Consider the following 26,529-nt stretch of genomic DNA (forward strand, 5'->3'; position numbering starts at 1 on the left):
ACACACACACACACACACACACACACACACACACACACACACACACACACACACACACACACACACACACACACACACTCGCTGTAATCCGCTCGTCTGCGGTGGGTTTACTCCTCATATATTTCCCAGCTGAATATGACCACACAACGAACCGGATAAACGCAGAGTAAATCCATTTCCAGCGGAAGGCTTTGTTTTGTTTGGCTCAGTTGATGTTGTGCGGCGGAGACGCTTGATGCTGATCAGGTGTTCAGACTCGAGATTAGATACAGAATAAGACTGATATTTTACAGAGATCATATTATGCCCCTTCTGGCTCCACTAGAGCAGGTAATGTTGATTATTCCTCATATTCTCCATTGTTGCGGCTCCTCTCTTCCCAGTCTGTCAGTAACTCTGTTTAGTTCCTGTCTCTATGAAGCCCCGCCTTCTGAAAAGCACACTGTGCTCTGATTGGTCAGCTGGAGCAGTGTGTTGTGATCATAGACTTAAAAAAAATATGGCCGTAGTGTCCGTGACGTCACCTGTAGGATTCCGATGAGCCGTTCTGAAGCTTAAAGTAGAGGTGAGCTGGGCGTCGCCATTTTGTGAGCGAGTCATCACGAGTCACTCCCGGATAACAGAAAATGGGGAAAGAGGCGGGATGTGGGCGGAGCTTAGGTGACAATGACTATAGATGGCAGATAAACGGCTATCCCCCTGTCACTCAAAGTAACCACGCCCTTAATTATGCTGAACTTTAAGGCTTTATATAACGTAAACGAATGAGTTATAGAAAAACTTCACCCGCTCACAGTCGTCATGAAGGCCAGAATTAGCCGTAAAGACCAAAACCACAATTTGTCCCAGACTGTAAACATGTTTTATTCTGCTGTAAAGTTGAGCATTTTAACATGAGCTCAATGAGATTGGCGCTTCCCTTACACCGAACCCTTAAACTGACACACACCTGTCTCTAACTATCCCCTTTCCCACCTCAATATCAGCAAAGGTGTTTGGCAATACAATATGAACACTGTAAGTACATTGGCCCTCATTTATCAAAAGTGCGTACACCCAAACCCACGGTGATTTAAACTGCTGGAGTGCGCTGTTAGTACATTGTGCTTATTGTTTAATGTAAGTACACTTAAGGCCAACTAATATAAAGTGGGGCCCAACACACTACTAACTAACTATCCCAACAGTTATGAATGTGCATTTTGCTCATTTTGTCAACATTTCACTTCAAATGAATCTTAAAATCATCTTTTTTTGCTAAAGCTGTAGAGTTTTAGGAGACATGTATTTACAACCATTTAATGACGCAATATGTTCCACGATTAAAACACTTGACCTGTTTTCTCTGTGCATATGCAGATCATCAGTCAGTCTTCTGTTGAAATGCTGCATCATAAAATCTGCTCATAAAGCGGCTCCTTCTCTATCTGGACACACACACACACACACACACACACACACACACACACACACACACACTCTGTTACGTTGCAATTCCTCAAATGCTGCCAGCCAACAAACCAGTTTAATTTATCACTCAGCAAGCGCCAATAGCAAGATGAGATTGGCTGCTGTGTGTGTGAGTTCTGGACAGAAGCCGGCTGCGAGTGTGTGTGTGTGTGTGTGTGTGTGTGTGTGTGTGTGTGTGTGTGTGTGTGTGTGTGTGTGTGTGTGTGTGTGTGTGTGTGTGTGTGTGTGTGTGTGTGTGTGTGTGTGTGTGTGTGTGTGTGTGTGTGTGTGTGTGTGTGTGTGTGTGTGTGTGTGTGTGTGTGTGTGTGATAGAGATAGAGATGTGCGTCAGGTTTTTGTTGCAGACATGGCATGTTAGGAACAGAAAAAGGGTTCAAGCGGTCAAATATTAGAGCTTTATTTATTTTATTACCATTCATTCATTCATTCATTCATTCATTCATTCATTCATTCATTCATTCATTCATTCACTCATTCATTCATTCATTCATTCATTCATTCATTCATTCATTCATTCACTCATTCATTCATTCATTCATTCATTCATTCATTCATTCATTCATTCATTCATTCATTCATTCACTCATTCATTCATTCATTCATTCATTCATTCATTTACTGTGTGTATGCATATTTGTATTTTATTTTTTTATATTTATTCATTTATTTCATGTATTTATTTATTGTAAATATGTATTCATAAATGTATGTATTTATTTAATTGTTTATTTTTATGTGCATATTTTTATTTTTATATCTGTTTATTTATTTGTATTTATTTATTGTACTTACATATGTATGTATGTATTTAAGTTTTTATGAATGTATTTATTTATGTACTGTATGTATGCATATATATATATAATTTGTGCACGTATGTATTTATTTATTTACTTACTAAATTAATATATGCATATGTATTTTTATTGTATTTATTTATTATGTAAGAAAATTACTTATTTATTTTTACTTCTTTATTCCATGCATTTATGAGTTGATTTATTTATCTGTCTGTCCGTCACACGCTCTCTAACCCTTAATATTAAACACATATGTTACAGTATAAGTTATTTATACTCATATTTAGAAAATATCAAGCAAAACTACGTAGAGGTCAGAGATCTGTGAATGGCATTTTTGTTGTTTTATATTTCATAACATTGCAGCAGTCAAATCTGATCAAGCCGAAGAAATGGCTTTTATTTTGTTATTTCAGTGGTTAAAGCCATTTCTTCAGCGTGATCTGTTAAAGATATCCTCTTACTCACATATTTATTTACATTGTGCTTTATTTAGAAGAAAATCATCCGCAGCTTTAAACAGGAGGTTGCTTTGCATCGAGCTCAATTTGCTGGATTGGATAAATGAAATGTTATTTGTCGGCGTCTTGGGGATTGACTCTGCCCATTCACCCTAATTAATATTTAATTCCGCTTTGATCAATATACAGCCCATTAATTTGTCCACTCCAGCGTGGAGCGGTCACACATAGCCGGTATTGATCTCTATATTTCAGCTGAAAAGGTGAAGCCCGTTGAGTTAGTGAGACACACCGACCGCAGTTCATCCGGCATGTGTGACACTCCAACGCTTAATTAAAATTTTAAAACAGGAGTGCGAGGGAGATCAAAGATTCCTGGTGTGTCCTTTGAAATGGAATCATTAGGATGTCTGATCCGGCCCAGCCACGGGCAGGTTTTGGGCTTGATGTTCCGGATCCGGGAACACCACTCCAGATTTTCAGGCACCAAAATGAGACGTTTGCATTAGATTCTCGTTTATTCAGCACACTTGAGATAATCTTCTGATATTAAACTAGATGACGCACCTGAAAACAGATCATTATTATTGAGGCCGTTAATATGGACAGTGAGACCCTTTCTCAAACTCTTGCTGTTGTTTTCTGGCTCCACTAGAGCAGGTAATGTTGATTATTTCCTCATATTCTCCATTGTTGTGGCTCCTCTCTTCCCAGTCTGTCAGTAACTCTGTTTAGTTCCTGTCTCTATGAAGCCCCTCCTTCTGAAAAGCAAAATGTGCTCTAACTAACTCGACCAGACCCCGCCCCTTACCATAACCACCAGTTTCAACACACTACTAACTAACTCAACCAGGCCCTGCCCCTTACCATAACCACCAGTTTCAACACACTACTAACTAACTCAACCAGGCTCCGCCCCTTACCATAACCACCAGTTTCAACACACTACTAACTAACTCAACCAGGCCCCGCCCCTTACCATAACCACCAGTTTCAACACACTACTAACTAACTCAACCAGGCCCCGCCCCTTACCATAACCACCAGTTTCAACACACTACTAACTAACTCAACCAGGCCCGCCCCTTACCATAACCACCAGTTTCAACACACTACTAACTAACTCAACCAGGCCCCGCCCCTTACCATAACCACCAGTTTCAACACACTACTAACTAACTCAACCAGGCCCCGCCCCTTACCATAACCACCAGTTTCAGCACACTACTAACTAACTCAACCAGGCTCCGCCCCTTACCATAACCACCAGTTTCAACACACTACTAACTAACTCAACCAGGCTCCGCCCCTTACCATAACCGCCAGTTTCAACACACCACTAACTAACTCAACCAGGCCCGCCCCTTACCATAACCACCAGTTTCAACACACTACTAACTAACTCAACCAGGCCCCGCCCCTTACCATAACCACCAGTTTCAACACACTACTAACTAACTCAACCAGGCCCCGCCCCTTACCATAACCACCAGTTTCAGCACACTACTAACTAACTCAACCAGGCTCCGCCCCTTACCATAACCACCAGTTTCAACACACTACTAACTAACTCAACCAGGCTCCGCCCCTTACCATAACCGCCAGTTTCAACACACCACTAACTAACTCAACCAGGCCCCGCCCCTTACCATAACCACCAGTTTCAACACACTACTAACTAACTCAACCAGGCTCCGCCCCTTACCATAACCGCCAGTTTCAACACACCACTAACTAACTCAACCAGGCCCGCCCCTTACCATAACCACCAGTTTCAACACACTACTAACTAACTCGACCAGACCCCGCCCCTTACCATAACCGCCAGTTTCAACACACTACTAACTAACTCGACCAGACCCCACCCCTTACCATAACCGCCAGTTTCAACACACTACTAACTAACTCAACCAGGCCCGCCCCTTACCATAACCACCAGTTTCAACACACTACTAACTAACTCAACCAGGCCCCGTCCCTTACCATAACCGCCAGTTTCAACACACTACTAACTAACTCAACCAGGCCCCGCCCCTTACCATAACCGCCAGTTTCAACACACTACTAACTAACTCAACCAGGCCCCGTCCCTTACCATAACCGCCAGTTTCAACACACCACTAACTAACTCAACCAGACCCCGCCCCTTACCATAACCACCACTTTCAACACACTACTAACTAACTCAACCAGGCCCCGCCCTTTACCATAACCGCCAGTTTCAACACACTACTAACTAACTCAACCAGGCCCCACCCCTTACCATAACCGCCAGTTTCAACACACTACTAACTAACTCAACCAGGCCCCGCCCCTTACCATAACCTCCAGTTTCAACACACTACTAACTAACTCGACCAGACCCCGCCCCTTACCATAACCGCCAGTTTCAACACACTACTAACTAACTCAACCAGGCCCGCCCCTTACCATAACCACCAGTTTCAACACACTACTAACTAACTCAACCAGACCCGCCCCTTACCATAACCGCCAGTTTCAACACACTACTAACTAACTCAACCAGGCCCCGCCCCTTACCATAACCACCAGTTTCAACACACTACTAACTAACTCGACCAGACCCCGCCCCTTACCATAACCGCCAGTTTCAACACACTACTAACTAACTCAACCAGGCCCGCCCCTTACCATAACCACCAGTTTCAACACACTACTAACTAACTCAACCAGGCCCCGTCCCTTACCATAACCGCCAGTTTCAACACACTACTAACTAACTCAACCAGGCCCCGTCCCTTACCATAACCGCCAGTTTCAACACACTACTAACTAACTCAACCAGGCCCCGTCCCTTACCATAACCGCCAGTTTCAACACACCACTAACTAACTCAACCAGACCCCGCCCCTTACCATAACCACCACTTTCAACACACTACTAACTAACTCAACCAGGCCCCGCCCCTTACCATAACCGCCAGTTTCAACACACTACTAACTAACTCAACCAGGCCCCACCCCTTACCATAACCGCCAGTTTCAACACACTACTAACTAACTCAACCAGGCCCCGCCCCTTACCATAACCTCCAGTTTCAACACACTACTAACTAACTCAACCAGGCCCCGCCCCTTACCATAACCTCCAGTTTCAACACACTACTAACTAACTCAACCAGGCCCCGCCCCTTACCATAACCTCCAGTTTCAACACACTACTAACTAACTCAACCAGGCCCCACCCCTTACCATAACCACCAGTTTCAACACACTACTAACTAACTCAACCAGGCCCCACCCCTTACCATAACCACCAGTTTCAACACACTACTAACTAACTCAACCAGGCCCCGCCCCTTACCATAACCTCCAGTTTCAACACACTACTAACTAACTCAACCAGGCCCCACCCCTTACCATAACCACCAGTTTCAACACACTACTAACTAACTCAACCAGACCCCGCCCCTTACCATAACCACTAGTTTCAACCCACTGCTAACTAACTCAACCAGGCCCCGCCCCCTACCATAACCGCCAGTTTCAACACACCACTTACTAACTCAACCAGGCCCCGTCCCTTACCATAACCGCCAGTTTCAACACACTACTAACTAAATCAACCAGGCCCCGCCCCCTACCATAACCGCCAGTTTCAACACACCACTTACTAACTCAACCAGGCCCCGTCCCTTACCATAACCGCCAGTTTCAACACACTACTAACTAACTCAACCAGGCCCCGCCCCTTACCATAACCGCCAGTTTCAACACACTACTAACTAACTCAACCAGGCCCCGCCCCTTACCATAACCGCCAGTTTCAACACACTACTAACTAACTCAACCAGGCCCCGTCCCTTACCATAACCGCCAGTTTCAACACACTACTAACTAACTCAACCAGGCCCCGTCCCTTACCATAACCGCCAGTTTCAACACACTACTAACTAACTCAACCAGGGCCCGCCCCATTATTCTGCATATTATGTAAATGAGTAATATTGTGACGTGCGTAAACAGAGCTTTTTCATACTCAAACAGCAACATTACACACTAAAGAGAGATGGACATTGGGAAAAAAGCATGATAGATTGTCTTTAAGAAATAAATCAACCTGTGAGACCATCTCAGTGAGCTCCTGTTGATTTTAAGGAAATCTAGTATTAATATCCTCCTGTCATTCTGGCATTAGTGCTTCTCATCCTCCATTTGTCGCGCGTCTCCCGGATTACGCCACCAGTCGAGCAGACGTCCCTCCGGACAGAAGATCTCGTTTACCCGCCGTAATGCCATCAGAAGCACATTTGAGTCCTGAACGGCGTACGGATGCCAAATTCAACAGAGCTTCATCCCAAGATGTCTTTCAGTGCCGCTTCAAAAAATAAACCTTCCTCAGTATTGTCTCGTTTTCCAGCACAAACATTCTGATATCAAGACACATTTACTGGAGAAGCTTAATGACCAGATATAAGGTAAAAAAATGTATTAAAATAAGGTGAGTTTGATCTTAAAACAAGAACAATAAATATCTGCCAATGAAGTCAGAAAAATACAACTTAATTCAAAGGAAAAACAAGAAGATTTGTTCTTGTTTTAAGTGCATACGTAATATCTAAAGTCATTTTGCTTCTAAAGTAAATGTATCTTCCCTTACAGAAAAAACATGATTTACACATGTGGTTTTGGAAGAGTTCTCATGTAAAAAACTGGTGGTTATGGTAAGGGGCGGGGCCTGGTTGAGTTAGTTAGTAGTGTGTTGAAACTGGTGGTTATGGTAAGGGGCGGGGCCTGGTTGAGTTAGTTAGTAGTGTGTTGAAACTGGCGGTTATGGTAAGGGGCGGGGCCTGGTTGAGTTAGTTAGTAGTGTGTTGAAACTGGCGGTTATGGTAAGGGGCGGGGCCTGGTTGAGTTAGTTAGTAGTGTGTTGAAACTGGCGGTTATGGTAAGGGGCGGGGCTGGTTGAGTTAGTTAGTAGTGTGTTGAAACTGGTGGTTATGGTAAGGGGCGGGGCTGGTTGAGTTAGTTAGTAGTGTGTTGAAACTGGTGGTTATGGTAAGGGGCGGGGCCTGGTTGAGTAAGTTAGTAGTGTGTTGAAACTGGTGGTTATGGTAAGGGGCGAGCCTGGTTGAGTTAGTTAGTAGTGTGTTGAAACTGGAGGTTATGGTAAGGGGCGGGCCTGGTTGAGTTAGTTAGTAGTGTGTTGAAACTGGAGGTTATGGTAAGGGGCGGGCCTGGTTGAGTTAGTTAGTAGTGTGTTGAAACTGGTGGTTATGGTAAGGGGCGGGGCCTGGTTGAGTTAGTTAGTAGTGTGTTGAAACTGGTGGTTATGGTAAGGGGCGGGGCCTGGTTGAGTTAGTTAGTAGTGTGTTGAAACTGGTGGTTATGGTAAGGGGCGGGGCCTGGTTGAGTTAGTTAGTAGTGTGTTGAAACTGGCGGTTATGGTAAGGGGCGGGGCCTGGTTGAGTTAGTTAGTAGTGTGTTGAAACTGGCGGTTATGGTAAGGGGCGGGGCTGGTTGAGTTAGTTAGTAGTGTGTTGAAACTGGTGGTTATGGTAAGGGGCGGGGCCTGGTTGAGTAAGTTAGTAGTGTGTTGAAACTGGTGGTTATGGTAAGGGGCGAGCCTGGTTGAGTTAGTTAGTAGTGTGTTGAAACTGGAGGTTATGGTAAGGGGCGGGCCTGGTTGAGTTAGTTAGTAGTGTGTTGAAACTGGAGGTTATGGTAAGGGGCGGGGCCTGGTTGAGTTAGTTAGTAGTGTGTTGAAACTGGTGGTTATGGTAAGGGGCGGGGCCTGGTTGAGTTAGTTAGTAGTGTGTTGAAACTGGTGGTTATGGTAAGGGGCGGGGCCTGGTTGAGTTAGTTAGTAGTGTGTTGAAACTGGAGGTTATGGTAAGGGGCGGGGCCTGGTTGAGTTAGTTAGTAGTGTGTTGAAACTGGTGGTTATGGTAAGGGGCGGGGCCTGGTTGAGTTAGTTAGTAGTGTGTTGAAACTGGTGGTTATGGTAAGGGGCGGGGCCTGGTTGAGTTAGTTAGTAGTGTGTTGAAACTGGTGGTTATGGTAAGGGGCGGGGCCTGGTTGAGTTAGTTAGTAGTGTGTTGAAACTGGAGGTTATGGTAAGGGGCGGGGCCTGGTTGAGTTAGTTAGTAGTGTGTTGAAACTGGTGGTTATGGTAAGGGGCGGGGCCTGGTTGAGTTAGTTAGTAGTGTGTTGAAACTGGTGGTTATGGTAAGGGGCGGGGCCTGGTTGAGTTAGTTAGTAGTGTGTTGAAACTGGTGGTTATGGTAAGGGGCGGGGTCTGGTTGAGTTAGTTAGTAGTGTGTTGAAACTGGTGGTTATGGTACGGGGCGGGGCCTGGTTGAGTTAGTTAGTAGTGTGTTGAAACTGGTGGTTATGGTAAGGGGCGGGGCCTGGTTGAGTTAGTTAGTAGTGTGTTGAAACTGGCGGTTATGGTAAGGGGCGGGGCCTGGTTGAGTTAGTTAGTAGTGTGTTGAAACTGGTAGGGGTAGGGCATTTCCCATACACTCTGGAAGCTCTTGACCAATCACAACACACTGCTCCAGCTGACCAATCAGAGCACAGTGTGCATTTCAGAAGGCGGGGCTTCATAGAGACAGGAACAAAACAGAGTTACTGACAGACTGGGAAGAGAGGAGCCGCAACAATGGAGAATATGAGGAAATAATCAACATTCAATTAGGAGAACCGGCTCTAGTGGAGGCAGAAAGGGCATAATATGGGTTCTTTGAACACCATGTCTGAAACTTCACTGTCTTTATCCTCTTCCTTCAATCATTTGAACTGTGTGTTAAAAGGCCGATTCTTTTTCTCTCAGCAGTTTTGACAAGCACACGTGTGTGTTTCAGGGCTTTATTTTGTTGCTGGGTTTCCGGCAGAGAGCTCGTCTTTGTTGAATCTTCTCACAGAGATCCCGGGCCGGCTCGATTCATATTCACAACAACACCTCAGTTTGAAATGCCTGTCAGATTAATCACAAAGCGCCGACAGTGAGGATTTAGAGTCTGTCTGTCCTTTCAGGCTCCGGCTTTCACTCAGAAACATCATGTTATGTGTTAAATACGCAAATGCTTTGCTCACGTGTCTTCAGAGATCACATGGAGCGCTCCAAAAGTTTTGAATTATTATTATGGACTTATTTTTTTGAAGTTTAACATTCCCTGATGGAGATGACTGTGTGTGGTGGATTTGCTACACTGTAAAAAATTAAAGCTATTTTTACATTGTTTAAAAAAAAAGTTTAACATTTCTTAACTTATTTTGATAAGTTATACAAGATGCAACTCATTTTTTAAGTCGGTTTAATAACATAGCTTAATGTGACGAAGAGACTGAGGCGTTCGGATCCATCTGCAGTATTTTATTAACACAGGTGAGCCAGCAGAGGAAAGCAGACATACAGTTCAAACAGCATCAAATAAGGGCAATCCGAGAAACGTAGATCAAACAGGCATAGGTCAGAGGCAGGCGGCTTAGGTTCAAAAACGATAACAAAGTCCAAGTCAGAAATACAAGAGCAAACACGAGAAATGAGCTAGAGACAGCGTGTAGGTAAATCAAGACTTCACAACTGAACAAAGAACATAGCAGTCCATATAAAGGTGAGCTGAGGGTCCACAGGTGGTAATGATACAGAGATAATGAGGTTAATAGGAGCATGCAGCCCTAATATGCAGGAGAGAGGGATCTGGTGAAACCAGGAGGAGGCGCAGTTGAGCGTTCTGTGACACTTAACTTAAACATCCAAGTCGATTGTAAAATTTCCGGCTGTGACTTTTTTTTTTTTTACAGTGTAATGTAATCACTAAAAAAATACGGTAGCACTTTATTTTAACGTTCAGTTATTAACTAGTTGCTTATGATCCTGCGTATTACTATGATATTGTCTGTTTATGAGCACTTATAAAGCTCATATTAATGCCTTATTCTGCATGAGCTTATTCTACATCCCTTAATCCGACCCAATACCTAAACTTAAACGCTACAAAAACTACCTTACTAACTATTAATAAGCAGGAAATTAGGAGTTATTGAGGCAAAAGTTGTAGTTAATAGTGAATATGTGTTCCCCATACTAAAGTGTGACCGAATTAAGAGTATTTTCCCAAAAATACATATAACAACAACTGGCAAAGTTAGGGTTGGAAAGGTTGTTTTTCACTGCAAAAAAAATGCTCTTCTTACTTAGTAACTGTTTCTTGTTTCTAGTCTAAATATCTAACAATTTTAAATCAAGATGCATTTACTATATAAGTAAAATGACATGAGATGTTTTTTCTTGTTTTTTGGGGAAACATATCAAAATTAGTTTTTGCTTAAAACAGGCAAAATGATCTGCCAATGGGGTGAGAAAAATAATCTTATTTCTCACTTACATTTTGATATTTTTCCCTAGAAATCAAGCAAAAATATCTTATTCATTTTACTTATCTAGTAAACTGTTAGGGGTTAACAGCTTATGACCCAGGACCAGTAGTGAAGAAATGAAGACAGAGTCAGGATTGCAATTAATTAAAAGAGAAATTTACTTAAGAATAGTTTGCAGTTTCAAAAGCAGAAGCCAGCTTCAAGTCTCACAAGGAGTTCGTAGGCCGCGCTCCCTCTCTCACCGTCTCGTTGCCTCGCTCTATCGTACATACAATTGTCCCAACAGTTATACCGTTTTCAAGGTCTTATCCACGTCATTACTGTAATGTGGATGGTTCTGATTGGTTTAGAGACAATGCACAGTCATGGTAAATTTCCACTCATGTCAGTTAATCTGATGCACGTTTCCACTGACGTGTCACTTGTTGATGCTTTCACCCCAGAATTAGGCCTGTAGTGACCTTCCAGATCTGGAGCAGGCGCCAGCTCAACAAGTCCACCCATCTCTTAGGGTGCCCATTGAACACCATTCTGATCTGTAACATAGAATATTGCGCACATACACAGATACACAGTCTCTCCACGGTTGGAGCTGATTAAGCTCCAGTTTTAACCAGTTCTTACCAAAACATACTGATAACACGTGCTTTCTTTCTGTGAGAGGGACGCACAATAGTACAGGCAATATTCATCTTGACTTTTTAATGTTTCAGTAAAAGGAAATATAAAGGGAATAAAATATAATAAATTAAATAAAAGACGAATCCATATTTTTTATCTCTGGAAGCCGGGCTAAGTGAGCAAACCCTTCTACTGCACTCCTGACATGTTAGGGGTGTGTGATGCCTCAAATCTAAACACACGACCTTGTTGCCAGTGTTTAGTGACACACACACATCTGTAGGCCAGACCCTCAGTCACTCCTCAGAGACCAAATACACACTTTAGAAAACAAGAAACAAAGCAAAATCATAACTGGATAGAACCATTATAATAATATAGGTAATATAGGAAGATAGATATTAATTAAGGTTTTGATTATGAAGTTATTTAGGATATAAATATATACAGGTATATTGAAGCGGCAGTGGATTTCAGAATCCGCCCTTCAAAATGAATCTTGATTTAAGAATTTTTAGATATTTAGACTGGAAACAGGAAAAAAACACTAAATAAGAAGAACATTTTTTGCAGTGTTTTATGTTTACAGTAAAATTATACAAAATTATCCAAATGTAAATCAGCTGTTTTTTTCTCTTTAGAGGTTAAATGTAAAGGACTATTGAGTTGTTGCAGGCTGACAGAAACAGACCCGCCTTCTACATGTCCTGACTTTCCCGTAAATCCCATGACTGAGACATTGAATCCCCATCCAATCCTCCCATCGCCTCTACAGGAACATGACGGTTCATCTGTGTTTCCACTTGATGCTGAAATAAAGCGTAAGACAGCATGTGGTTCACCTTGTCACTCCGCTCGACTCCGCAGAATACACAGTGTCTTAGCACAGCTAAATTGACATTGGCATTGTCAAGACGAAAATGGCAAGGAGGTTCTCCCGGAGGACTCACGCTGGCATTTATTTGACAAACGGGTGACTGTGACACACAGCATCCTCACACACACAGCGGAAAGATGCGATTTAAACGGAACAAAACCCTTGTGGAAAAGAAGTGTGATTAAATGCACTGAATGTAGTGCGGACAGAGTACACACACTGCAAAAAATGCTCTTCTTACGCAGTAATTTTGATTTTATATATACATATATAATCAAGATGCATTTACTAGATAAGTAAAATGACATAAGATATTTTTTCTTGTTTTCTGGGGGAAGTATGTTATTTCACTTATCTAGTAAATGAATCTTGATTTAAGAATTTTTAGTTGTTGTTTATTTATTTATAAAGCACATTTCAAACAACCAAGGCTGACCAAAGTGCTGTAAAAGGCAATACACAAAAACAAGAGAAATATTAAAAAGAAAGAAAGAAAGAAAGAAAGAAAGAAAAAAAGAAAGAAAGAAAGAAAGAAAGAAAGAAAGAAAGCATTTTTGCGTAAAATAAGAAATAATCTGCCATTGGGGTACGTAAAATAATGTTGTTTTAAGATTATTTTTCTCACCCCATTGGCAGATTATTTATCTTATATTAAGCAAAAACTCTCTTCATTTTGAGTTATTTTTTCCCAAAACAAGATAATAATTTGTACTTGTCTAGTAAATACTTCTTAATGTAAGAATTTGTAGATTTTTTGACTAGAAACAAGACAAAAATACTGAGTAAGAAGAGCATTTTTGCAGTGAGATGACACCGTTCTGATCGAAATCGACTAAAATTTCTGACTAAAATCTTAAAATGTATTCTCAAATTAACTGGTAGCCAATGCAAGGAAGAAAGTATGGGAGTAATATGGGCTGCATTTCCCGATAACTTGTCTCTTAGCGCGCTACGAAGACTCTAAAGGTATAACTTAACTGAAGGTATACCATTTCTAGGTGTGTTCCCCGAACTATACCTTAGGAGCTCGCTTAAGGTAAACCTTCTTAAGTGCGACGTTAGCGGGTGCTGTTCGTGGTGGCGGTGCTGAATTGGCTTCTATCGATGGCTCAATAATCGATTATTTACTCTATGCAGGGGCTGTTTCACAGCGTTATGCGAAAAAAAAAAAGTTCTTTATAAAAGAAGCACTTCAGAAATAGTTTCATTTTTCATACAAAATTGCACCTAAATTTTACATAATTCCGAAATGAGTGCACGAACCAGCAATCTCATGAGCATCATGCGCCATTTAAATTATTACAATATATTTTCCACAGTGTCTTGATTTACTCCACAACCAGGGATGATTGACCATGCAGCAGCTGCATCACATTATTGTGTAAATGACTAATTTATATTATTAGATGGCCTAGTCAATAAAAACGCAACACACAAAACATATAATCAGATGCTACTATATGACCGATAAAAAAGAAAGAAAGACAAGAGCCGCCAGCAGCTGATTTCAGGGCTGAGGGGGTAGCTGTGTCTCGACAAAGTTGGTCCAACAAGATCTAAAAGCTGCTGAATTTGCTTTCGTGGTAGGCGAAATTTCTTTTAATAGCAGCTTCTGACATGGCCAGGGGACTAAAGTTTTCATGTATGACATAGTGCACATACACTAAATGGCTCCGCAGACGGCGCCGTCTTTGATTTAGCACAATTCTATTCGCTGCCAAAGTTTGACTAAACTCTCTTCCACAATCATTCCCTTTAAATAGACTCCTAAGCCTTTCCTGTCTAATGGTTTGCCAGCTGATGTACCTTTGGATAATATCATTAAAAAGCTAACAACCATCAGTGTTTGTAATGAAATTTTTTATGACAATTTTAATCCTTGCATAAAAAATTTAAAATAAATAAAAAAACAAACAAAAAAACAAAACAAAAACAAAAGCAATTCAACTAGCCTTACTGAACACTAGGTGTATACTGCAACTTCGGAATTATATTCGTATAGACTGACATATAAAGAAGCTTTTTACACAGTGGTGGCCACTAGTGGAATGAACTGTTAATAAGGATAAGGTATTGCTAAGAGTGGTCCAGACCAACCTTACGAAAGTATGACTTACAGAAGGTATTCTTAACTAAGTTCGTTTCGGGAAACACATATTAACGTTAAGGGATACCTTAAGGTATAACTTAAGAATGACGTAGAGTTAAGAACGTTTCGGGAAATGCAGCCATGATCACTAGCAGCTCTTCAAGTTTCAAGTCTCTACGACTCACGGTTTGGTCTGCCCAATCACTTTTATCAGAGAATGCTGATCCTTGGAAAATGTAACAATTGCAATATGCTTCATGCGTAAACCCTTAAATATTCCATAGAAAAGTACATTTTTTAGTTTACCAATACATCCAGTTACACAATGACATATAGGCTGCTAAAAGTATGCTAGAATGTGCTTCTTTTTCACAAGGGAATGTCAGAAATGTGAGTTGATTTGAGGATCAAAAACTACATAAAATATCCTGGAACGGAATAGTTTTCAGGATATTTGGGTAATAAGTCTCTCACAAATCTCATCTCTGTTGGGGAAAGTTGGGCTTTCGACTGCTAAAGGAGTTGCACATTGTTAAAAACGCTTGTGACTAAAGCAGAATGCATCTAAAGTGTGAAGAGCTAGTTTAATTCACAGTGTGATTAATCTGAAGTTTCATTCTCAGTGTTTATTGGTGCATCCGTTTGTATATCCGTGTTTATTTCAGACCTGCGTTCCTGATTTTTTTCCTGACAAACAAGTTTTATAGCTGAGTTTTGATGCAGTACGTTGAGTGTGGGTGTTTTATAGATATGCTGTTTGGTTGTATATAAAATGTGCAAAATAGTCGATTATTTCTGTTGCATTTCCATTTATTATGAGTCTCCAAAATCTGGACTTTTAAGGCAAGACTCTACGGGTAAAAAAAAGAGCTTTTACTGAGGGGGTTTTGGAAATCTCTTTTTTTCACTTCATAAATCAGAAATTACAGTCAACGGCCAGAAAAAGAAAAAAACTAATCTTTTAGGAATAAAGTCTTAAATAAATAATAAGTGAATAGGATATGAACAAACCCCTCAGTAAAATCCTTCAGAATATAGAGAGGAATAAAACTGTAAGTTTTGGTATGTGTAAGTGCTGCTGAAGTGGAGATTAAAACTTGTAAAGATATGTATTGTAATTGAAATGTAAAGACGCAGATAGACTGCAAAAAATGCTCTTCTAACTTAGTGATTTTGTCTTGTTTCGAGTCTAAATATCTAAATATTCTTAATTTAAGATGCATTTTCTAGATAAGTAAAATTACATGATATTTTTTCTTGTTTTGTTGAAAATCAAATCTAAATGAAGTGAGTTTTTGCTTAAAACAGGCAAAACGATCTGCCAATGGGGTGAGAAAAATAATCTTATTTCTGATTGAAATCTTGTTTCTTGTCCCAAACAGAAATACGATTATTTTTCTCACCCCATTGGCAGACACTTCATTTTGATTTTATTTTTTAAGAAAACAAGGAAAAATATCTTGTAATTTTACTAAATAAGTAAGTAGTGTAGATAAAGCGCATTGATAAATGTGGATTTTTGAAGTTTTGAATGGAAGCAAAATAAAGTCAAATCTCCAAATTCACGAGTGAAAAACGTAATCTGTGTTGTTTGCTAAGTGCAGTGTACTTGAGTTGAAGTTTCGAATGGTGGATAATGGGTGAAATGGTACGATTAGAGATTTAAGTTGTTCTTGTTCCTCATTCAGATTCGATGGACCAAGACGGCCGGCAGCGTTTCGGACCGGTTCCAGGACTCAAGCGTATTCAACGAAACCCTTCACATCGCGAAGATCCAGAGACATCAGGGAGGACGATATTACTGCAAGGCTGAGAACGGACTGGGTTCGCCGGCCATCAAGTCCATCAGGGTGGACGTCTACTGTGAGTTCATCTCAAATGTTTCTTCTTTCTGTCCTGCAGAAAAATTCCAGCTAACAAATTCACTCACCTAAAGGGTTATTAGGAGCACACACTAATGCTGTGTTTGACCCTTTCTCCTTCAGAACTGCCTTAATTCTCCGTGGCATTGATCAACAAGCTGCTGAAAGCATTATTTAGAAATGTTGGCCCATATTGATAGGAGAGCATCTTGCAGTTGATGGAGATTTGTGGGATGCACATCCAGGGCACGAAGCTCCCGTTCCACCACATCCCAAAGATGCTCTATTGGGTTGAGATCTGGGGACTGTGGCGGCCATTTTAGTTCAGTCAATATGGTGGTCATAAAGGGATGGACATGGTCAGAAACAATGCTCAGGTAGGCCGTGGCATTTAAACGATGCCCAATTGGCACTAAGGGGCCTAAAGTGTGCCAAGAAAACATCCCCCACACCATTACACCACCACCACCAGCCTGCACAGTGGGAACAAGGCATGATGGATCCATGTTCTCATTCTGGTTACGCCAAATTCTGACTCTACCATCTGAATGTCTCAACAGAAATCGAGACTCATCAGACCAGACAACATTTCTCCAGTCTTCAACTGTCCAATTTTGGTGAGCTTGTGCAAATTGTCGCCTCTTTTTCCTATTTGTAGTGGAGATGAGTGGTACCCGGTGGGGTCTTCTGCTGGTGTAGCCCATCCGCCTCAAGGTTGTGTGTGTTGTGGCTTCACAAATGCTTTGCTGCATACCTCGGTTGTAACGAGTGGTTATTTCAGTCAAAGTTGCTCTTCTATCAGCTTGAATCAGTCGGTCCATTCTCCTCTGACCTCGAGCATCAACAAGGCATTTTCTCCCACAGGACTGCTGCAGACTGGATGCTCTTCCCTTTTCACACCATTCTTTGTAAACCCTAGAAATGGTTGTGTGTGAAAATCCCAGTAACTGAGCAGATTGTGAAATACTCACATCTGGCACCAACAACCATGCCACGCTCAAAACGGCTTAAATCACCTTTCTTTCCCATTCTGACATTCAGTTTGGAGTTCAGGAGATTGGCTTGACCAGGACCACACCCCTAAATGCACTGAAGAACTGCCATGTGATTGGCTGATTACATAATTGCCTTAATGAGAAATTGAACTGTTGTTCCTAATAATCCTTTAGGTGAGTTTATATGTTCTAAGAACATTTAGTTATCTTCCCATTAAGTTTTTAAAAAGTTATTTCTGAAAGTTCAAGAGTTAAATGTTTTAAAAATGTTTTTCAAGCATTAATTCTTTCCTCGCCAAAAACTGAATTTTCCGTTATTTGTGAGAAAGCGTTTCCCTGCCAAACACAGAATTTTCAGTGTTTTCACTTTTATACAATAAGGGGCGCCATTACGCATCTTCTGAACGAGTACAGAATCTCCTGATCAAAACACAGGCGAAGAAGACGCAGAAACAGGCGATATCATATGTAATCATATCCACATGTAAAATAACACGATAATGAACATTAAACAGCAAAAATCAAAACTGCCTAATGTACTGAATTAAATATTGACCCAGGATGTGAAGCTCCTCATGTTTGATCATCGCTCTGAATCAAATCTGAATGTAGTCTTTGACAAAAACTTGGTGCAAAATGGTGCTTTTTTATGAAACTTACTTCTGTTCAAAAGCTGAGGCTCTGTTCTTTCTTTTGATATATTGCATCTTTAGATAGTCATACAATTTTGTAATCATACAACATTTCATTTTGCAAACATTATTTGAATGGTACTTTTGAACGTTCTCTGAAACATTTAAAAAACGTTAGATGACCGTCCGACTAAAACGATTAAGAAAAAACGTCCCATTGTGTAATGTATAAATAATGTTTTTGTGCTTGAGAATCTTATTAAAGACCAGATAACATTTTTATTAACGTTACTGGAAGAGTGTTTGTTTGAGGGATACCTTTCCAGAACATTAGCCAAGCTTCTGAGAACATTCCCTGTTAGCTGGAACAATGCAAATCATCACCAGTCATCATCCTGTAAGAGTCTAGAGCTATATAATCATTGTGGAGAGCAAATTAGATAAAACATTTGAATTGATATTGAGATCTCTGACTTCTGATTTGCAGATTAGAGTCTTTGCTGAGATTATTGGGCTCTCTTTCTTGGGTGAAAAATCTGAGAAGCAGAAGTTTACACTCATTGCTGTGTGTGAGGAACAGTTGAGATATTGAAGAGATTTTACTGGTGGTTTCTCTTTTCTGTGAAGGCTTTGTTTTTGCTAAACCGATGCGAACGGCACTCTGGTCTTTGTGTTTTCATCTAGACTGCATGAAGTATTCTTAACAGAAAGAAAAAACCAAAGCAAATGAAAGCTACGCTGAGAAAAGCAACTGGTGTAGAAACACTTTTCACTCAGAAATGGCTCTAAAAAACGCTGGGTTGTTAAAACCTACATATGGACAAACCCCTTTAGGGTTACATTTTTAAAGACAATCTTTACCCAATGTTTGAGTTTATCCATATTTGACCCAAATCACTAATGATTACACAGAACCATCAAGTAACACATTCGCTTCAAAAAATGCTTTTCTTACTCAGTATTTTTGTCTTGTTTCTAGTCAAAATATCTAAAGATTCTTACATTAAGAAACATTTACTAGACAAGTTCAAATTATTGTCTTGTGTTGGGAAAATAACTCAAAATGAAGAGAGTTTTTGCTTAAAATAAGATAAATAATCTGCCAATGGGGTGAGAAAAATAATCTTGTTTTCTGTTTGAATTAAGATTATTTTTCTCACCCCATTGGCAGATTATTGATCTTATTTTAAGCAAAAACTCTCTTCATTTTGAGTAGAAACAAGACAAAATTTCTGAGTAAGAAGAGCATGTTTTGCCGTGTGTTTGGAGTTGCGAGAGTGTGTTCTTTTCGTGTTTGAGACTGATTTAAATCAGGCTGTATAATTGAAGAATATGAAATGTAAAGTGAAGTGTTAAATGTCACTGGTTCCTCCTGCTTCTGTTTTAAACATGCAGCCTTTTCTCCGGCCTTGCCGCGTGTTTCATTAGCTGGAGAATTTCTCTTAAAGATGGCGTTCCTCTGGAGAATTGCTAAAGCTGTCCCCGGGGGCCGAGTGTAATTGATGGGCCGCTGCCAGCTCCAGTATTTTTAGCTCACTGTAGCCTTGATTGTTATTTAGCATTGAAATTGCTGCTTTGGACGCCAAGGCTCTAAACACCTTCAACGCTGAAACATGAAAAATGATGTTGGGCTGCTTTCGTCTTTGTCAGCACGTCACTCGGCCGTCTCTGTAAATGTTGTCTGGATGGACAGTTCCATTAAACCTGAGGTTTGCTGAAAAGAAACGCTTTAGATTAAAACCAGAAAAACCACACCAGCTCCCGTCACGGAGGATGAGTACAAACGTCTCGGCGTGAGTTTTAAAGTTGGCTTTATTACTCCGTTTTCAATTAAATTAGTATTACACTGCACAAAATACTCTTCTTATTTAATATTTTTGTCTTGTTTCCAGTCCAAATATCTTAATATTCTTAAATCAAGACGCATTTACTAGATCAGTAAAACAACATAAGACAGTTTTCCTTGTTTTCTTAAAAATAAAATCTAAATGAAGAGAGTTTTTGATTAAAACAGGTCAAATGATCTGCCAATGGGGGGAGAAAAATAATCTTGTTTCCGTCCCAATCAGAAATAAGATTATTATTCTAAACCCATTGGCAGATCATTTGACCTGCAAAAACTCACTAATTTTAATATATGATTATTCTTCATTATTCATTATATATAATTGCTCTAATTATTTCTCTTTCACTATATTGATCCTGTAGGCGAGTCTGTCTGGTTATTAATCAGTGTTGGTCATTTTGCATTTGATTGATAGCTGGCGTTAAGAAGTGATCTAATTAAGATGGTACATGTATGTCGACTGTAAACTGAAGGGTGTTTTATTTTATTTCAGACCACTATTGTGGATCTGACCATTTTATTTTTATTTTTTTATTATCTTTACTTTATTATCTTTAATTTTTTTTATTCTTACACATGGTTTTCTTATTTCTCATGCATATGTTACCACTATTTTAATTAATTTCTATGCAAAGCACTTTGAATTGCCATTGGGTATGAATGCTATAAATATTTATAATCGTAACATTTCTTGATTTAAAATGTTTCAGATTCTTAAATCTTTCTGTGTATTTTTAGGTTTAATTTAGAGGATTAGTTCACTTCAAAATGAACATTTCCTGATAATCATCTCATCCCAGATGTTCATGTCTTTCTTTTCTTTCTTTCATCTCATCCCAGATTTTTCTCCTCATAATGGACTTCAATGGGAACCAACGGCTGAAGGTCCAAATCAATGAGAAGAGCTTCAGAGACTCTATTCCTCTGGATCATCAGAGTCTCTGAAGCTCCTTCTCATTGATTTGGACCTTCAGCCGTTGGTTCCCGCGTTTGTGTTCAATCCTCAAATAAAGATTCAAACGGTTATGAATCAGCGAATTGATTCATGATTTGGATCGCCAATGTCTCGTGATTTCAGCAGTTTGACACGAGATCCGAATCATGAATCGATTCGCTGATTCATAACCGTTTGAATCTTTATTTGAGGATTGAACACAAACCCGGAAGAGAAGCCAATGCTGAATAAAGTCGTAGTTTTTGTTATTTTTGGACCCAAATGTATTTTGGATGCTTCAAGAGACTCTAATTAACCCACTGATGTCTCATATGGACTACTGTGATGATGTTTTTATTCCCTTTCTGGACATGGACAGTATAGTGTGCATACACTTGCATACGCTCTCGGACTAAATATAAAATATCTTAAACTGTGTGTGAAGATGAACGGAGGTCTTACGGGTGTGGAGCGACATTAGGGAGAGGAGTTAATGACAGACATTTCATTTTTGGCTGAACTAACCCTTTCATTGCTATGTGACTTGAGGCTGGTTAATGATGGGAATTCCGTGTTAATTCGAGTTAACTTCTGTAGTATTTGAGTGTGCTGTCATCATTCTCCTCAGAAATCAGGATGAGATGCTTTCAGAAAGCAGAGAACAATCTTGGTCCCTCTGAAACCCGTCCAGCCCTGTCGGACCTGTCCCGGCGGGTGGCTTATGGATCGGTTATTAGGGGGAGATTGGAGCTGATTTCCCAGGATGCTTTGCTCAGTTGGTTTTCTAATCTTCATCAGCTCTCTGCGGTTAATGAGAATATCGGCTGTCCGATCAGGGTCTCCGCGGCGCTTCTTCAAACACTTTCTCATCGCGTTATCATTGTGATTCTGTATCGAGTTTTGTGCCTTTTTAAGCCTCCTTCACCTGACATCAAAACTGACTCGAAATGTACTTTTTTTAAAATAGAATATTTTTTTATTTTATAATGTGTGTCACATTGTATATCATAATTGCAAAGTATAACCACTTTGTCCACCTCTGAAATTAGAGCTGTGCTTCAGTTTTCAGCATTATCGAATATTTTTCCTGTGTGGCAAATAACTTTGTCTAATCATCTCCTCATCCTGTCTCGTATCTTCTCATCTCATCTTGTCTTGTCTCGTCTCGTCTCGTATCTTTTCATCTCATCTCGTCTTGTCTCGGATCCTCTTGTATCTTCTCATCTTGTCTCGTCTTGTCTCGTATCTTCTTGTATCTTCTCATCTCTTCTCGTCTTGTCTCGGATCTTCTTGTATCTTCTCATCTCATCTCGTCTTGTCTCGTATCTTCTTGTATCTTCTCATCTCATCTCGTCTTGTTTCGTATCTTCTTGCATCTTCTCATCTCTTCTCGTCTTGTATCTTCTTGTATCTTCTCATCTCATCTCGTCTTGTCTCGTATCTTCTCGTATCTTCTCATCTCGTCTTGTATCTTCTCATCTCTTCTCATCTCGTCTTGTATCTTCTTGTATCTTCTCATCTCTTCTCGTCTTGTATCGTATCTTCTCGTATCTTTTTGTATCTTCTCATCTCTTCTAGTCTTTTCTCGTATCTTCTCATCTCATCTTGTCTTGTCTCGTATCTTCTCGTATCTTTTTGTATCTTCTCATCTCTTCTCATCTTTTCTCGTATCTTCTCATCTCGTCTTGTCTCGTATCTTCTTGTATCTTCTCATCTCATCTCATCTTGTCTCGTATCTTCTTGTATCTTCTCATCTCTTCTCGTCTTGTTTCAGATCTTCTTGTATCGTCTCATCTCGTCTTGTCTCATATCTTCTTGTATCTTCTCATCTCATCTCGTCTTGTCTCGTATCTTCTTGTATCGTCTCATCTTGTCTTGTCTCGTATCTTCTTGTAACTTCTCATTTCTTCTCGTCTTGTCTGGTATCTTCTTGTAACTTCTCATCTCTTCTCGTCTTGTCTGGTATCTTCTCATCTCTTCTCGTCTTGTCTCGTATCTTTTTGTATCTTCTCATCTCTTCTCGTCTTTTCTCGTATCTTCTCATCTCATCTGGTCTTGTCTCGTATCTTCTCGTATCTTTTTGTATCTTCTCATCTCTTCTCGTCTTTTCTTGTATCTTCTCATCTTGTCTTGTCTCGTATCTTCTTGTATCTTCTCATATCTTCTCATCTTGTCTCGTATCATCTTGTATCATCTCATCTCATCTCTTCTCGTCTCGTCTCATCTCTTCTCGTCTCGTCTCGTCTCGTCTCGTATCTTTTCATCTCATCTCGTCTTGTCTCGGATCTTCTTGTATCTTCTCATCTTGTCTCGTCTTGTCTCGTATCTTCTCGTATCTTCTCATCTCTTCTCGTCTTATCTCGTATCTTTTCATCTCATCTCGTCTTGTCTCGGATCCTCTTGTATCTTCTCATCTTGTCTCGTCTTGTCTCGTATCTTCTCGTATCTTCTCATCTCTTCTCGTCTTGTCTCGTATCTTCTTGTATCTTCTCATCTCTTCTCGTCTTGTCTTGTATCTTCTTGTATCTTCTCATATCTTCTCGTCTTGTCTCGTATCTTCATGTATCTTCTCATCTCTTCTCGTCTTGTCTCGTATCTTCTCGTATCTTCTCATCTCTTCTCGTCTTGTATCTTCTTGAATCTTCTCATCTCGTCTCATCTTGTCTCGTATCTTCTCGTATCTTCTCATCTCTTCTCGTCTTATCTCGTATCTTTTCATCTCATCTCGTCTTGTCTCGGATCTTCTTGTATCTTCTCATCTTGTCTCGTCTTGTCTCGTATCTTCTCGTATCTTCTCATCTCTTCTCGTCTTATCTCGTATCTTTTCATCTCATCTCGTCTTGTCTCGGATCTTCTTGTATCTCCTCATCTCTTCTCGTCTCGTCTTGTATGGTCTTGTCTCTTCTTGTCTCTTTTCTTGTCCTGTCTCCTCTTGTATTCTCTCGTCTCTTCTTTTCTCATATCTTCTCATGTCTTTTCTTCTCATATCTTCTTGTCTTTTTTCTTCTCTCCTCATCTCAGTGGGTTAAATCGAGCTGTAAGTCAGTTGTGCTGTGAGTGTTATTTTATGTTGCTGTTTGACCTCATGCGAAGGGGAAGTTTATAAATGGCATGTTTCTAGCTTCAGTGCTGACGGAGCTGTAAATGTCAGAACATCCCAGCGTCTCGTTTCCTAACACACAGAAACAGAGGACATTGTAAAATGTGAACTTTTTATTTAGTCTCTTTCACGGAGGACATATTTGAGACCTCTTCTCACATGTATCCATTCCCATCTGTTCGTCTTGTCTATTTTTATTGCAGTTATTTTTCAGAGAGCAGCTCTGCTATCAGCCATATTCCCCCGGCATCTTGTGACCCTCAGTAAGGTTTTTGTTTTTAATTCCCTGTTTGGATGAATCTCTCAAAAACTGTCCAGAAATGTCCGGGTCACATCCACCCCTCCTCAAATTCTCAATACTGCAATGCAAAGAACATTTGTGTGATTTAAATTGTATATTCGTAATGTGCAATTTTAAATATTCATTGTTGTAGCACTTGCTCACTGATTTTTTGGACCCGCTTTATATTAGGTGGCCTTAAAGGGTTAGTTCACCCAAAAATGAAAATAATTTCATTAATTACTCACCCTCATGTTGTTGGACACCCGTAAGACCTTCATTCATCTTCAGAACACAAATGAAGATATTTTTGTTGAAAGCTGAGAAAGGCTTCAGATAGGCCTCCATTGGCATTCATTTGTCAGTTTCTGATGATCTCATTGGTCAGTTTCTGTTGATCATCTGTCCATCATCGGCTAAAGCCCGCCCTGATGATCTCATTGGTCAGTTTCTGTTGACCATCTGTCCATCATCGGCTAAAGCCCGCCCTGATGATCTCATTGGTCAGTTTCTGTTGATCATCTGTCCATCATCGGCTAAAGCCCGCCCTGATGATCTGATTGGTCAGTTTCTGTTGATCATCTGTCCATCATTGGCTAAAGCCCACCCTGATGATCTCATTGGTCAGTTTCTGTTCAGGCATAATTACTCCTCTATGGATCAAGTCGAGTCCGAACCTGAGCTCAGATGTTGTGGGCGGGGCTGAGTTTGGCTGTGGGGCGGGGCTGAGTTTGGCTGTGGGGCGGGGCTGAGTTCGGCTGTGGGGCGGGGCTGAGTTCGGCTAGCACCCAGGCTAGTTTTCTTGAGCTCTGTTTTCAATAGTGAGTATCTTGATTTGGTTAATCTGCGGAGCCATTTGTTTTGTCTTGTTTTCGGTGGCGGTCAGAGTTTGGTGTCGAGACGCAGGTCTTGTTCTCCGCAGAGATGAATGGTCGAGGTGATGAAGCCCGGCAGACGCCGCTGTCTCTGAGAGAGCAGAGGAAAAGATTCATTACTCCTCTGACTTCCCTACTGGCTCTCGTTATTTTCTCATCTTCATCTCCGAGAGGAAGAGTAAGGGATCCATCAGCTCCCACACCACCGGCCCCGTCGAAAAAAAGTGCAACACGGTCCTTATGAAAACATTTTCAAGAGTTTGTCTGTATGCACATAATATGTTACTAAATGCATCCTTAAAATCAATTACAAACCAAATATATCTTTATGATTCTGTTTGCTTCGGTTAGTTACAGGGCCATAGGCAGAGTTTTAAAATCAGTGAGGACACTGCAAAAAATGCTCTACTTATTTAGTATTTTTTTCTTGTTTTCAGTCCAAATATCTAAAAGATGCATTTACTAGATAAGTAAAATGACATGCACTGTCAGAAAAAAGGTACATTGCTGTCACTGGGGCGGTACCCTAAAGTACAAAACCAAAAATGTACAAATAAGTACCTTTATGGCACTAATACACACTCTTAAAGTACTGAAAGCACTTAAGGTACTAATATGTACCATTTAGGGGTGTCATATATGTCACAAAGATGTACCTTTTCACTTTTGTACCTTAGGGTACCGCCCAAGTGAAACACTGTACCTTTTTTTCTGAGACTGTAAGATATTTTTTCTTGTTTTCTTGGTAAAAAAAATCTTAATGAAGTGAATTTTAGCTTAAAATAGGAAAAATGATCTGCCAATGGGTTTAGAATAATAATCTTATTTCTGATTGGGATGGTAAATGGTAAATGGACTGCATTTATATAGCGCTTTTATCCAAAGTGCTTTACATTTTTGCCTCACATTCACCCATTCATACACCGACGGCGATGTCAGCCATGTAAGGCTCATCCAGCTCGTCGGGAGCAGCTGGGGTTAGGTGTCTTGCTCATGGACACTTCGACACTTGGTCAGGTGGGACCGGGGATTGAACCACCAACCTTCTGGTTTGTAGACAATCTACATGAACCACTGAGCCACTGCCGCCCCGCCACTGAGCCACTGCCGCCCCGGATGGAAACAAGAAACAAGATTTTTTTTCTCACCCCATTGGCAGATTATTTATCTTATTTTAAGCAAAAACTCTCTTCATTTTGAGTTATTTTTTCCCAAAACAAGACAATAATTTTTGCTTGTCTAGTAAATTTTTCTTAATGTAAGAATTTTGAGATATTTTGATTTGAAACTAGACAAAAATACTAAGTAAGAAAAGCATTTTTTGCAGTGCATGGTTAGTTAG

General features: G+C 40.4%; 2 protein-coding genes across 4 annotated transcripts in view; one reads left to right on the top strand and one right to left on the bottom strand.

Moving 5' to 3' along the window:
* The window catches only part of LOC137041739 (MAM domain-containing glycosylphosphatidylinositol anchor protein 2-like), a 204,216-nt gene that overhangs the window by 61,694 nt on the left and 115,993 nt on the right, over positions 1-26,529 (top strand). The window contains exon 3 of the mRNA XM_067418352.1: positions 16,352-16,526. Within this exon, the coding sequence (XP_067274453.1) occupies positions 16,352-16,526 (175 nt within the window). The remainder of the gene's footprint in view (positions 1-16,351; positions 16,527-26,529) is intronic.
* LOC137041735 (armadillo-like helical domain-containing protein 4) overlaps positions 1-26,529 on the bottom strand; it is a 281,479-nt gene that overhangs the window by 2,703 nt on the left and 252,247 nt on the right. The gene's annotated exons all lie outside the window — the stretch shown is intronic.

This window comes from Pseudorasbora parva, chromosome 15 (genome assembly GCF_024679245.1).
Source record: "Pseudorasbora parva isolate DD20220531a chromosome 15, ASM2467924v1, whole genome shotgun sequence".
NCBI classification, from domain to species: domain Eukaryota; kingdom Metazoa; phylum Chordata; class Actinopteri; order Cypriniformes; family Gobionidae; genus Pseudorasbora; species Pseudorasbora parva.